The sequence below is a fragment of the Rana temporaria genome, chromosome 1, assembly GCF_905171775.1.
Source record: "Rana temporaria chromosome 1, aRanTem1.1, whole genome shotgun sequence".
Taxonomy (NCBI): Eukaryota; Metazoa; Chordata; class Amphibia; order Anura; family Ranidae; genus Rana; species Rana temporaria.
Genome location: NC_053489.1, coordinates 44,476,238 through 44,491,638, shown reverse-complemented (window position 1 = coordinate 44,491,638; position 15,401 = coordinate 44,476,238). Strand labels below are relative to the sequence as shown.

Genomic DNA, 15,401 nt, shown 5'->3' with positions numbered 1-15,401 from the left:
ATACCTCACGGTGCCCATACCTCACGGTGTCGATGCTTCACTGTGTCCATGCCTCACTGTGCCTCACTATGTCCATGTTTTACTGTGCCATGCCTCACTGTGTCCATGACTAGACTTACGTTTAACATGGGAGTATAAAGAAAGGGTGCCCGGCTTTGAAAAATCAGTGCTCCCCGGCCGTAGGTCTCGAAGACAGCAAACTTTGCACACTTGTAGAGGAAGAGTGGTGCTACATGTGTGCCAAGTTTGGGGTCCAGGGGACCTAGGCCGGCCGGTACCGGGTCCCCAAAGTCCGGGAGATCAGGCGCAAAAAGGTGACTCGAGTATTAGCCGAGGGGGGCATTTTCAGCACCAAAAAATGTGCTGAAAAACTCGGCTTATCCTCGAGTATATACGGTAACTATGGTTTTATGAACTTTTTATAATACTGATCATGAATACTCTCAAGGATTCTTTTTAATATCCTCCTGTTATTTTATTTACATTTTTTATCATATTTATAATATCCAATGTTACAGTTAGTTTTTTTATAATATATATATATAATATATGCACAATATGATCTAACTAAGATTTATTATCACACATTGTTCTTATTTGTAATTTTTACTTGTTATAGAATCTGTATTACACCTTTTATCAGAGTAAGTGACTATTTGTCACAAATTGGATCATTAGTGTTTAAATAAATATTTCTTTATCAAGAAACATTCTTCAGGACTTTTTGTCCTAACATTATACCGTTCCTTCAACTGGGTAATACATTTATCCACAGGTGCCTCTTCTCCATTCTTAACCTTTATGCTTTTTCATCTACACTTCTTGGTGGGTTTTGTTCTTCCCATGGGTTTCCTTCTACAACCCTATGGGTAGGCTAATTGGCTCCTAACCAAACTGGTCCTGCAATGTGTGGACTTGAATGCCAGTGTTAGTGACATTAAATTGTAAGCTCCATTGGGGGCAGGGATACAAATACTCCAGTGTACTCGGTTCTGTGCAATATGTCATGTCAATGAGGCTGTAGTATCTTTTGTAACCAATATGCTATAGCTTTTTTAAAACCAACCTGTCATGAAAAAAATACTCGGGGGTGGATGAACGACTATCATGCCAGCCCTCTGGCATCAGTATTCGGTGTCACTGATCTGGGACAAGAATTGAGATCAGAACTTCTGTTTTTGTCTCTAAATTTAGTGGAAGGGTTTCCTAGAACATCGGAAGCCTCTATAGCTGCAGGGAGGGCAACTTCATACTAATGGTTCTGGAATGGGATGCCTAACAGGCTCATAAGGGTATGATGGTCAGGTGTCCACAAATGTTTGGACAGAGATTAACCAAATCTCCCTACATAGGTTTTCTATGTATATGTGCTGTCTTCACATTTATATACTGTTTAGAAAGTTGAGATTAGGGCTGCAACTAATGATTATTTTCATAATCGATTAGTTGGCCGATTATTGTTTCGATTAATCGATTAATCGGATAATAGCATTAAAAAAAAAGAAAATTAGCATTTTTACATTTTTTGAGGCCAATTTGTTGTTGGGCAGATTACAAAACACAAATTGCCGCAAAAACACATTACATGCTTTTCTGCAGCTTCTCTATTGAAGTATATTAACCAAAAAAAAATAGCGCCGTTTTGCGTTAAAAAGTCCTTGCCCTTTCCAAATACGCAACAGCTGAAAATAAATCATGGATGTGAACGTGTCCCATAGGAAAATATGTAAATGAACTGTAGTGTGTTTCTGCAAAAAGCACCAAAAAACAGAGGTGTGAACCCAGGCCTGAGATATTTAGTAACATAATGGGATTAAAAAACAAAAATAAGTACAAAAAGAGCAAATAATTGCTACTGTAAGGGGTTCATTTTTTTTACTGTGGGACAGTGAAAGTAATATTTACAGTAGCGATTTGCTTTTTTGTACTGGCTGATTAATCGATTAGTTGTCGATTAATCGATTAGTTGTTTCGGCCCTAGTTGAGATCGTGTTAGGAGATTTTCTATTCCTGGTTAACACAGAGTGTGATGTCTGGGCATACAGTCAAGATAGCTAACATTGCTGATTTGAGGAAAGGCACACACCCCCTCTCATCATAGGCAGAAACTCTCAGAGCTGTTTTGTAATAGGAGCTTCTCTCTGCTAATCTATTTTAGCAACCTCCTTTGACAAAAGATTCAGGCTGCTTTTGTCTAAAAAGTCAAAAAAATATGTCAGGAGTTCTCATGCTGGTAACAGAGGAACCGTTCCGAAGAGAGCTATAAGACTTGGCTCATTGAAAAGAGATAACAAAATACTGCAGATATATGTGCCCAGCTTAAATTTCATGAAACAGGTTTACATCCACTTTAGGCTGCTTGCGCTCAATACGCAAGAAGGCTGACTGGAGGCCAGCCTGTGTTTGTGGGTGGAGTCTGAGGGATACATATCCCTCCTCCCCTGTCTGATCCATTGGTTGCCTCGCATTCAGGGTTCCCACCCACTCGTTTCTTCCAACCTTCATACATACTTAAACACATCGTACTTTTTCATATTCATACATTCAGGGTATGCCTTCTTTTCAGGCATACTGACCAGCATTTCCAGTTGAAGTCTCTGACTACAAATATATTTACCTTTTAGGTCATAAAAGTACTTCCAGACGTCAGAGTCACTGGACTGAACATAGTCAGCTTTTTGGATGAGTTCCACCAGATCTTCTGGGAGGTTTATTGCTTGATCTTCCTTTGGTTTCTTAAATGTTCTGATGAACTCCACTCCACCAGATGGCTGAAATGTGGCACCAAAAAGTAAAGTTTAACAATACATGAAGGGTCTGTTATCATGGTAATTTATTTATCAAACGGTGAGGAAACTTTGGAAAAAAAATGATTCCCTATCTTTATGGCCCCCCATTGAGATGATCTGACTCACCCTGACCCACAGTCCCTCATCCAATGCTTCATATTTATCTAAATGGGGGAGTGATGTAGGTGTGGCGCTGTTCTGTTAAAGCGGAAGACCGGCTTAAAAAAATAAATAAAGTCAGCAGCTACAAACACATTAGCTGCTGACTTTAAAAAAAAAACACCCCTCCCTGTCCAGGGTGCCCGCGATGTCAGAAGCCGAAGAAATCGCTGAGAAATTGATTGGGTCTCGGCTGCCCTGCCGCCATCCTCGGTGAGGGAATCAGGAAATGAAGCGTTGCGGCTTCACTGCCCGATTTCCCTACTGCGAATGCGCGATCCGCGCGGTGCTTTGTAAATGGGCGAATGTCTCCTGGCACAAACACACACAAGGTCCCAGAAGACACCGCTCCCCATTTCCCAGGAGGCAGCGTGAGCAGAAGAAGAAAGAAGACCCCCGCGAACAAGGAGGTGCCAGATTAGGAGATCTGCCTAGTAACAGCCACTTCTGGTAAGTATAAAAAAAATAATAATAATTTTTTCTTATTTTTTGTAGCCTTTTTGGCTATTTTCTTTTTTTTTTAGGGTGGACCTCCGCTTTAAGTGTTGGCGTGAATTTAGTAAAGTGACTTGTGCTGGGTGAATGGTCTGAAGAGACCTATACCTAGTCCCTTAGTAAATGTGCTGGGATTTATGGTGGTGGTGTTAATGGATTTATGCCTATAGCAGGTGTGACCTCAATCATCCGTTAGTGGTTGGGCTGAAGCCCTGGGTGTTAAAACACTGTGCTTGGTCTCATATAGAAAAAATAAATAATAAACAATTAAATAATAAACAATATAATGACATTTATGCAGATTTTGATGCTTGGAGTATACAAAAAATACACAAAGAAATGCACAAAAAATGCAAACAGAATTATTTAACCACTTGCCGCATGCAGATATACGTCTGCAGCATGGCACAGGCAGGCAAAAGGACATATATATATGTCCCCTTTAAGAAGCCGGCATTCTGCACATGCCCCGCCGCAAGCTCCGCGACTTCGACCGCGGGTCCCGCGGACTCGATGTCCCCGGGCATACCCACGATCGTGTCACGGTGAGGAAGAAGAGGGAAATGCTGATGTAAACAAGAATTTCCCCAGTCTTCCTAGTAACAGGACAGTCACCACAGATTTCTGTAATAGGAAGCGGTGATCACTGTCCTGTCACACAAAGCCCATCCCCTACAGTTAGAATTACTCCCTAGGGCACACTTAACCCCTACAGCGACACCTAGTAATCAGTGCATTTTTATAGCACTGATCAATGTAAAAATCACAATGGTCCCAAAAATGTGTCAAAAGTGTCCGATGTGTCCGCCATAATGTTGCAGTCACGATAAAAATCGCTGATCGCCGCCATTAGTAGTAAAAAAAAAATGTTAATAAAAATGCCATAAAACTATGCACTATTTTGTAGACGCTATAACTTTTGAGAAAACCGATCAATAAACGCTTATTGGGATTTTTTTTTTACAAAAACATGTAGAAGAATACGTATCGACCTAAGCTGAGGAAAAAAAAAGTATTTTTTTTATATTTTTGGGGATATTTATTATAGCAAAAAGTAAAAAATATTGAATTTTTTCAAAATTGACACTCTGGGCCAGATTCACAGAAGAAGTACGCCGGAGTATCTGCTGATACTCTGGCGTACTTTCAAATTTGCCGCGTCGTATCTTTAGTTTGAATCCTCAAACCAAGATACGACGGCTTCTGGCTTCGATCCGACAGGCTTCGTACGCCTTCGGATCGTAGGTGTAATACTTCAGAGCCCGCTGGGTGGAGTTTGCGTCGTTTTCTGCGTCAGGTATGCTAATTAGCTGTTTACGGCGATACACGAAGGTACGCGCGGTCGTCGCATTCTCTTACGTCGTCGCTAGTCGGCTTTTCCCCGTGTATAGTTAAGGCTGCTATTTCTTGGCTTATAATTAGACTTGCCATGTTAAAGTATAGCTGTCTTTCCGGTTGTCCGTGAATAGGAAAGGACGTAACGCACGTCGCCGTTCAAAAAATTACGTTGGTGCGATGTCATTTTGCGCAAAGCACGGCGGGAAATTTCTAAACGGAGCATGCGCAGTACGTTCGGCGCGGGAACGCACCTAATTTAAATGATGCACGCCCCATTTGAATTAGGCGGGCTTGCGCCGGACGGATTTACGCTACGCTGCCACAAGTTTACAGGCAAGTGCTTTGTGAATCAAGCACTTGCCCATAAAACTTGCAGCGGTGTAACGTAAATGCAATACGTTACGCCGCCGGAATTCTACCTGAATCTGGCCCTTTATTTTTGTTTATAGCTCAAAAAATAAAAACCGCAGCGTTGATCAAATATCACTAAAAGAAAGCTCTATTTGTGGGGAAAAAAGGATGTCAATTTTGTTTGGGAGCCACATCGCACGACCGCGCAATTGTCAGTTAAAGCGACGCAGTGCTGAATCTCAAAAAGTGGCCTGGTCTTTGACTAGCAAATTGGTCCGGGGCTTAAGTGGTTAAAACAAGTCTTTGTTCCTATAGATACATTTGTATATACGTGATTGGTGCTCAGAAAGGTGTTCAGTGCTTGTAAACAAAATCGCTTTTACTTGGCCTCTTCAACAAGTGATCGTGGTGTGAGTGGCTTATCCGTGCTCCTATTATCATCAAATATCTCGGATTGGTCATCTTCCAGGGTGCTACACAGTGGCAAATACTGTGATTGCTGAATACCCCAGGGGGGTAAGAAATATCTGGTGAGTGCATATACAATAAGAGCATTGATAAACCACTCACACTACAATCACTTGCTAAAAGGAAATTCCAAAACCTATAATTTAATAGATAGTTATTCTTTAGAATTTTCAGATTTTTCTTTCTTATTTTCAAATTTATGAATTTTAAAATTTTAAAATTTACAAATTGCGATCATAACGAATGACCTGAAAATGGAGAAAAAAAACAAACAAAATGAAATGAAAACGTACAAATTTTTCGGCACTGCACATGTCTAATGAACAGATCAGCAACAGCTATACCCATATACCCATATACAACATAGACAAAAACAAAAGCAGAGAAGTGCCTCTAAGTGCAGTAAGACTTTAGGCTCTGCGCCTAAAACCTCCTTTACAAATACAACATAACTCACACAATTCCTGCTAAATCTAAAAGAGAAAACTGAGTTAATAAAATAAAAAAAAAGTTGGAGATCTTGGATCAAAGAGTCACAAGGAGGGGGATTAGTGAGGGACGACCGTCTTTCTCAGCAGATAAAAGCTGACAGCAGGGAGATGGGGAGAGACCAGCTTTCAGCCGCTGGAGGAAGAGTTTTGCAATTGTCGTCCATTACTAATCCTCCCTCTGTGGGCCCCCCTGTGTGCTCGGGCCCCCTACAAAAGGACTGGTGGTCCCCCCCTATCAGCGGCCCTGGCTATACCTGCATACGAATCAAAAATGTTGAGCAGTAGTACATACTCCCTGGATCCATTTCAATGTTTAATTGAATTATTTTTGACTAAAGTGTACCTTTAGAGATCGGGAAGCAATGTCCTCTGGTGTCAGAAAGAAAGCATCGTCCACATCAAGGGTTTTCAGCTCATCATGGGTGCTAAAGAAGAGAAGGAAGAGGCAATCTTCATCTCCAACGTTTTTCACCCAATGTAAGGTGTTCTTTGGGAAGAAGATGACCTGGCCAGCTGTGACATTGAAGGTGGTGACTGTGTTCCCATCATCGACAACCCCAATCCATGCCTTGCCCTGGGAGAACACATTTTTGTTAAACTCAAATTCTTTAGTTATCTGCAAATTTAAAGTGTATCTAAAGCCAAAATGCCAAGTAAATTTTAGAACATGGAAGGGTTAGATTAGATCTGTTGTCAGATTTTTCTTTTTCAGTCTCTGTTCTGTTTAGGAGATTTTCTTTCACATCCTGGAGACACAACAGGAAGTGAGAGGAAATCTCTCCAAAATGAGGGGGAATCCATGTTGCGGCTGGTCATCAACAAGAAGAATTTTGTTGAAATGTTTTTGTTTTCACAATGTTTGTTTGATTTTCTAATTGTTAGTAGTGTCAAATTATTATTTGAGTGACGAGAAGATTTGAAGGAGCAGAAAAAAAATTCTCGAATGATTTTCGCTCCGAGAATTACATTTATTGCAAAATGTAATGTTAAAAGACAATGCAATTTTGAAGTACTTTCAAACAACATTCATGAAGTCATCGAACATAATGATAATTTTCATATGAATGTTCATTTGAAAATCTACTAGTATATAATCACCTTAACCTCCCTGGCGGTATGATTATGTCTGAAATTTTGTACCAAAAGCGGTACAATTATTTTGCATGGAAATTTGGCGTTTTATACTGTAGTGCTGTAATTCTTAGGAATAACTCACTTAAATCTGTCCAAACAAGAGTCTAGTAGACATCCCGGGTATGATAAAGTTTGAAACACAAAATTATAAATTATAATATAATAAATAACTATAAATAATTATAACAAATAATAATGTAATTATAATAAAAAATATTCAATAATGTAATCAAATCAAAATCACTGAAATTTGCTCAGTTGCAGAATTGTCGCTGTCATTACTTTAATTTTTTATGATGAATTTCCCCACAAATCGCTCAATTCTGCAAGTGATAATAATTTATTATCGCTGTTTTCTAGCTGCTCTAAAACCATTTTTGACATAAAGGGACACTTTTGGTTGCTATGGACAATCTACAGTTTGCAGGCAGAAAGAACAGTTTTTATACTACATGTAGGACACTGGGCAGACCACTAGGGACAAGGGGGGTGTGTATTTTTTACATACAGTACTGTAATCTATAAGATTACAGTATACTGTATGTAATGTGTTTTTTTACTTTTTTGAATTTGGCGCCGTTCTCCGCCGCCGTGCGTCGTAACGTCGCAGGGAACGGAGATCAGCGGCACACAGGCACTGTGTGAAGCGAGCGAGGACGCCGCTCGCTCACAAAGCGGGGATGCATCGCAGGATCCAGGGAAAAGGTAAGTAACTTGTGCCTGTGGATGCTGCGAGGCAGCCCCAAATCTGGCTTTGGTTTAAAAATTCCCCCCCCCCCGAGCCAGACTCGGGATTACCGCTAAGGAGGTTAAGACAGTTGCTTTTAAAACTGGTATCCTCATTAGAAATTTCCCAATCATCTGCTGTTTTGAGGACAACTGTAATTCAAGCGTCCGGTGTCATGAAAGGGGCTGGACGCATGAATAGGGGGTGGTAGCGATAATGGATAAAGCATTGTATCGCCACATCGCTAGAATGTGGAGGGGGTGGCGGCCATGGATAGAAAGGGCGGCGCTCAGGCGCCCCTAATGGATGAGCCACCACTGTCCATAACAGTAGAATACAGTGATTATTGCTAGCAGCTATACGGGCCAATAACAATAATTGTAAGTAAAATCCGACAGCCTGGTTGTGCCCAAGTTGATCGATCGATCAACCTGGTATATTCAGCCTGCCCATACACGGTTTGAATCTTGGCTGAACCGGCCGTGATTCGAACCATTTATGGCCAGCATTAGGACAACTCTTCTGGTGACAGCTGTCAATCATTAAACTTCTCCCCCCTTTCTGTTGGGTCTCCAGGACAGTGGTTAGGGCGTCTAGGGTAAATGTCATGTACCTGTATCAGGAATCCATGCTCGTTGGCATTAAAGTGCCAGTGTGGTGCTCTCAATCCTTGGCTGACAATCCTCAGTGTGCCGACAGTCGTTTTGGACTCATGACTGTTAATACTGATGCCAAACTCCTTCTCGTTATCGTTTGTATATTCTTTTGGGTTGTTTCTATAGCGGGCCCACTGTATAGCGCCACCTTCAAATTTGAATTCCTAAAAATGGCAAAAAAGGATTTTGTATATTTACGTCACATTGAAAATTGCATTTGATGTTCCTTAGCAATAATGGGTGACTAAATATAAAATACAAGATTCCCCACTGAATGATAATAGCCAATAACTTCCCCATATACTGTATAAATATATAGACAAGGTGGCAATTACTGAATGTAAATTTGTGATAGTGCCTTGTGTAGATGGAAAAGTGGGTCGGCAACTACAATACATTGTGCTCACATTTTTCCTATATTTCAACTTTTTTGGTCACCTGTATCAGTACTCTAAGCCAGTGTTTCTCAACTCCAGTCCTCAAGGCGCCCCAACAGGTCATGTTTTCAGGCTTTCCATTATTTTGCACAGGTGATTTGATCAGTTTCACTGCCCTAGTAATTACCACAGCCATTTCTTCTAAGGGAAATCCTGAAAACATGACCTGTTAGGGCGCCTTGAGGACTGGAGTTGAGAAACCCTGCTCTAAGCAGTATATGTAAAGTGGTGTATCTATGATTAAAATTTAAAATCCTATACGATTCCCACATATTTACCTCCTTGAATCCTGTGACATGTAGTCACTATGTCTATGAGTTGGCACTGTTGTGTCACTCATTTGACAGAGCCTGCCTTCTGACAAACAAAGGTGCTGAGAGGAGGAGTCAGTATGAGAATAAGGGCTTACAGAAAGCAAAGTACCATGGGACATGTAGTCCTTATGTAGCACCCTGAGGTTTAGGCAGGTTTGCTATTAACCACTTCCAGACCTGCGCACGACGATGTACGTCCTTTTTTTAAAGATTGATATCTCGGTAACGGCAGCAGCTGCTGCCACAACCGAGGTATCGATCTTTAGTGTGCGCGGTCTGGTACACGATAACGGCGGTCTCCGCGGCGGATTCGGCGTGAGATCGCCGTTATCGGTGGCGGTAGAGGGGCCCCCCCTCCCGCCGCTCTCCCGCGCCCTCCGCCGCTTACCGGAGCCGTCGGTAGCGGCGGAGGAGATCGGGACTGTTCGACAGCTGAGCGGGGACGAGACTGAAGGAAAAATCTCCTTCACCCGTCCCCATAGCTCTGCTGGGCGGAAGTGACGTCAAAACGTCAGTCCCGCCCAGCCTCTTAAAGATTTTTTTTTTTGTCATTTGAAAAAATGACAGTTTCAAATATTTTTTCTTTTTTTTGCATTTTAGTCTAAATATGAGATGTGAGGTCTTTTTGACCCCAGATCTCATATTTAAGAGGACCTGTCATGCTTTTTTCTATTACAAGGGATGTTTACATTCCTTATAATAGGAATAAAAGTGATATTTTTTTTTTCAGTGTAAAAAGTAATAAAATAAATAAAAATAAATAAGAAAACAAAAAAAAAATGTTTTAAAGCGCCCCGTCCCGACGAGCTCGCGCGCAGAAGCGAACGCATATGCGAGTAGCGCCCGCATATGAAAACGGTGTTCAAATCACACAAGTGAGGTATCGCCGTGATCGTTAGAGCGAGAGCAATAATTCTAGCCCTAGGCCTACTCTGTAGCTCAAAAAATGCAACCTCTAGAATTTTTTAAACATCGCCTATCGAGATTTTTAAGGGTAAAAGTTTGACGCCATGCCACGAGCGGGCGCAATTTTTAAGCGTGACATGTTGGGTATCATTTTACTCGGCGTAACATTATCTTTCACAATATATAAAAAAATTGGGCCAAATTTATTGTGGTCTTATTTTTTAATTCAAAAAAGTGAATTTTTTCCCAAAAAAGTGCGCTTGTAAGACCGCTGCGCAAATACGGTGTGACAAAAAGTATTGGAATGACCACCATTTTATTCTCTAGGGTGTTAGAAAAAATATATATATAATGTTTGGGGGTTTTAAGTAATTTTCTAGCAGAAAAAATTGTTTTAGTCTTGCAAACACCAAATCTGAAAAACACCTAAGGTCTGGAAGTGGTTAAAGTGGTTGTAAAGGTACAATTTATTTTTCCTAAATAGCTTCCTTTTACCTTAGTGCAGTCCTCCTTCACTTACCTCATCCTTCCATTTTTCTTTTAAATGTCCTTATTTTTTCTGAGAAATCCTCACTTCCTGTTCTTCTGTCTGTAACTCCACACAGTAATGCGAGGCTTTCTCCCTGGTGTGGAGTGTTGTGCTCGCCCCCTCCTTTGGACTACAGGAGAGTCAGGACTCTCTCTACTTTGCAGATAGAAAAAGGAGCTGTGTGTTAGTGGGCATCCTGAATCTCCTGTAGTCCAAGGGAGAGGGCGAGCTTGACACTCCACACCAGGGAGAAGGCCTCGCATTACTGTGTGGAGTTACAGACAGAAGAACAGGAAGTGAGGAATTCTCAGAAGAAATAAGGACATTTAAAAGCAAAATGGAACGATGAGGTAAGAGAAGGAGGATTGCACTGAGGGAAAGGAAGCTATTTAGGGAAAAAAATTGTACCTTTACAACCCCTTTTAAGTTTATTTGCCAAGTATTAGTTGACTTGGCTAATTGTTAGGACGTCAATTGATTTCACCCTAATTCTGGAATTGCTGCACTTCTCTCTTCTGTCACTAGATGGCTGGGTATCTGGTGAAATTAGATAAAACAAGGGCACTGCAAGGACAGATTAGTGGACGGCACAGTGGTGTAGTGGGTAACACTCTCACCTAGCAGGAAAAAGGGTTACTGGTTCAAATCCCAACCATAACACTACCTGCCTGGAGTTTGTATGTTCTCCCTGTGCCTGTGTAGGTTTTCTTCCCACACTCCAAAGACATGCTGGTAGGTTAGTTGGCTTCTGTCTAAATTGGCCCTAGTATATGAATGTGAGCTAGGGACCTTAGATTGTAAGCTCTTTGAGGGTAGGGACTGATGTGAATGAACAATGTAAAGTGCTTAATAAATTGACAGTGCTATATAAGTGCCCTAAATAATAACAATTAGGAATGAATGGGGTGTCTCAGCCAATGGGCACCGATTTTCTTGGGACCCTTGGCCTGCTGGGAGAACCTATTTATTTGGGTGGAGACAGGTGATCGGGGTTCTGTGCCACCCGGATGGCTGTCTGGGTGGATGTGTGTCGTATTGCCCCAGGCTGCTAGGCCAGAAACCTAAGGACTATCCCGGGGACATCTGGCTGCTAGGCTATCTGAGAGCCTAACCAGAAGTAGTGCCGGGTTCGGACTGCGGGCTTGGAGTCCAACCAGAAGTAACGGTTCCGCCGGCTGGGGTCCCAAAAAAAGATGAGGTGGGCAGGGGGGTAATGTAGTCTCAGGGTTGATGGGTAATTTGGCGGCGGGTTATTTGCCAGGTGAATGTGTCACTCCCACTGCATGAGCCAAGTGCGTTGAAGGAAAGGAGTGGCGTCACTATCTGGAGAGTGAAGATCACACCAGTCCCTGCTGCTTGCCGCTGGGTGCCAGATAAGGAGGAGGTGCCGAGGTGGGCGGGGACAGCAGTGCTGCACTAGGTGCAGGCCTCACTCCCGGTCTCACTGTCTGAGAGTAAATTTCAACTGGTTGCAAGACGCCAGGCAGCGCTGGTCCTAGCAACCAGTTCCAGAAATGTAGTTATCAGTTAGTAGGGGTGGCTGTGTGCTCTATTTCATTTCAGGACATTGTATTGTCCCAGAATGAAGGTGCCGGGACCCAGGACAGACATGTCAATTGCAGGACAGTCCTGGGCAAACCAGGACACATGGGTACCCTAGCACTCACGTGACTGGCCGCTGCTCCCTCTACAGATCCGACAGCTACACTGGGCGGCTGACATCAGCCAGGGGGAAGAGAGGAGGGAGAGGAGAGAGGCGACCGGTCACATGAGCGGCAATCGTGCTATGAAATGAGTTACACAGCAGCATATGTTTTAAAAAACACTGGAGACAGTATTTAATATAGCAAAGTGGATTGTAGCAATGTGAGTGAGAAACTTATATAGCGCAACACATGCGAACTGAATCGCCTGTCATTGTGTAGGCAGGAGGGGAGGTCTGAGGAGTGTATGAAGCTCACAGGCATGGAGGGGAGGGGGGAGAGGACAGAGGAGAGCTGCTGATGACGGAAGCACATAAACTGACCACAGCATCAGGGCTCAGCAGCCATGATAAACGTGATCAGTTTACAGGGGGGAGGGCAGAACCAGGCAGGATCAGCCAGATATTTCAGGTAAAACGGGGGGCCAAATGAAACAGGACAAGCACTGTGCTGTATAAAATGCTTTAAGGGAATAGGATCATTTTTTTTTAGGGTTACAAACTCTCTAAAGTGGAGTTTCAACTAAAAAGTAGAAGCTCTGCTTATCTGACTTCTCCACCCCTCCGGTGCTACATTTGGCACCTTTCGGGGGAGGGGGGAGCAGGTACCTGTACGGTTGCACGATCACTCTGAAGTTTGGCCCCCTCCCCCTGCTGCCGGGTTATTCAGAAAGCGCAGCGCACTTCGCACATGCACAGTAGGGAACCAGCTGTCCGGTTCCCTTACCATGAATGGTGGTTGCAGCACCCGAGAGCCGATGGAAACATTAGCTGGGGTGCTGACAATGCTGGAATACAGGACAGGTAAATGTCTAATATTTAAGTGGAGTTCCAATCAGAAATGGAACTTCCGCTGATCCGGTTCCTCCCCACCTCCGGTGTCACATTTTGCACCTTTCGGGGGGAGGGGGGAGCAGATGCATGACTAATTTAGGTATTTGCTCCCATTTTTGGCGAAAGATCGCCGCAGTATCCACGCCGATCTACGCCATGTCTGGCCCCTCCTCCATTCCCCTTGCTGTCTTGTGGAAGACACACAGGTCCCAGAAGACAGCAGGGACCACTCAGAACACGCAGTGCGAATCACACATGCGCAGTAGGGAACCAGGCTGTGAAGAAGCAAAGCTTTACTTCCTGATTCCCTTACTGAAGATGCCGACACCTCCACCCGGGAGCCGAGGGACGGGTCAGGTTCAGGTGACCCTGGACAGGTAAGTGTCCTTATTTAAAAAGTCAACAGCTGCAGTATTTGTAGCTGTTAAATTAACCACTTGCCGCCCGCCTTATGCAAAAAGACGTCGGCAAAGTGGTTTCAACACCCTAAGTGGACGTCATATGACGTCCTCAGGATATTGAGCCGATTTGCGCCCCCGGGGGCGCGCATCGCAGCGATCGTTGTTGAGGGTGTCCGCAACACCGATCTAGGTAAAGAGTCTCCGACGGCTGTCAGACGCGAGTAGAGGAGAGCCGATCAGCTGCTCCTCTGACAGGGGGGGTTTGTGCTGATCGATTATCAGCACAGCCCCCCCGAGGATGCCCACACTGGACCACCAGGGATGCCACTAGACCACCAGGGATGCCCACCACAGGTATGCCACCCTAGACCACCAGGGATGACAATCACAAATAATGGATGCCAATCAGTGCCCACACTGGATGCCAATCAGTGCCCACAATGGGCATTACTGATTGGCAGGCATTATAGTTTGGCACTGATTGGCATCCATTAGTACAACATATACATTAGAACGTTAGTGCCACCTATCAGTACCCATCTATGCCCATCCGTTCCACCTATCAGTGCCAATCCATGCCGCCTATCAGTGCCAATCCATGCCGCCTATCAGTGCCCATCCATGCCGCATATCCGTGCCCATCCATGCCGCATATTAGTGCCCATCATCAGTGCCCATCAATGCCACCACATCAGTGCCATCTCATCGGTGCCCATCAGTGCCCGTCAGTGCAGTACCATCAGTGCCCATCCGTGAAGGAGAAAACGCACTTATTTACAATGTTTTATAACTGAAACAAAAAAATAACTTATTTTTTTCTACATTTTCAGTCATTTTTTTATTTTTTTTGCAGAAAATAAAAATCCCAGAGGTGATCAAATACCACCAAAAGAAAGCTATATTTGTGGGAACAAAATGATAAAAATGTAGTTTGGGTACAGTGTAGCAATTGTCATTCAAAGTGCAACAGCGCTAAAAGCTGAAAATTGGTCTGGGCGGGAAGGTGTATAAGTCAGCAGCTACAGTATGGGAGGGGGGGGGGGGGGTAGAGCTCATAATTACCTGCCACAAGGCCCAACCATTTTTTTTTTTTTTTACCTACAACCCTCCCAAATATATATATATATATATACAGTATATTCATGGCTTCATTTTGTAACCTGGTTGCAGTTGTTATGTTGCGCTATGTTTGCACAACCAATGAACAGTAATAATGTGAAGAAACTCAGGGATCGGAGAGGATTAGATGTCCTGGATGGAGAACAAGAACCAGCTTGTGCAATGTGAAGCCCTTCAGATATTTCGGGAGGTCTAGAAGTGTGAAATCATGTTACCTACTATGTGACAGAAGCCAGGACCGTGCTGGGTCACGGCATACAGAGAATATTGTGTGTGACCTCTGATATGATGTAATATTTCAAATCTGACACACACACAGACAGCAGTGACCTGTGACACGTCCGCACTGTTGGCTTTTCTTGCAGGGGTCTGCAAACTTTTCAAACAAAGGGCCACTTTATTGTCCTTTAGAGGAGGAGTAGGACCCCTATCAGTGGGAGAAATAGAATCCCATCATTGTTATTAGTAGAATAAATAGTAGAAGAAATAGTGACCCTTTGATCCGTGGACCCCCCCCCCACTCAACAACTCTGAACCACCGATTCCCCCCC

At 43.3% G+C, this 15,401-nt stretch overlaps 1 protein-coding gene across 1 annotated transcript in view; it reads right to left on the bottom strand.

The window, feature by feature from the left end:
- The window catches only part of LOC120926902, a 50,710-nt gene that overhangs the window by 18,153 nt on the left and 17,156 nt on the right, over window positions 1-15,401 (bottom strand). Inside the window, exons 3-5 of the mRNA XM_040337204.1 lie at window positions 8,566-8,772; window positions 6,435-6,665; window positions 2,618-2,771 (exon numbers count right to left, since the gene is read on the bottom strand). Of these exons, the coding sequence (XP_040193138.1) occupies window positions 2,618-2,771; window positions 6,435-6,665; window positions 8,566-8,772 (592 nt within the window). The remainder of the gene's footprint in view (window positions 1-2,617; window positions 2,772-6,434; window positions 6,666-8,565; window positions 8,773-15,401) is intronic.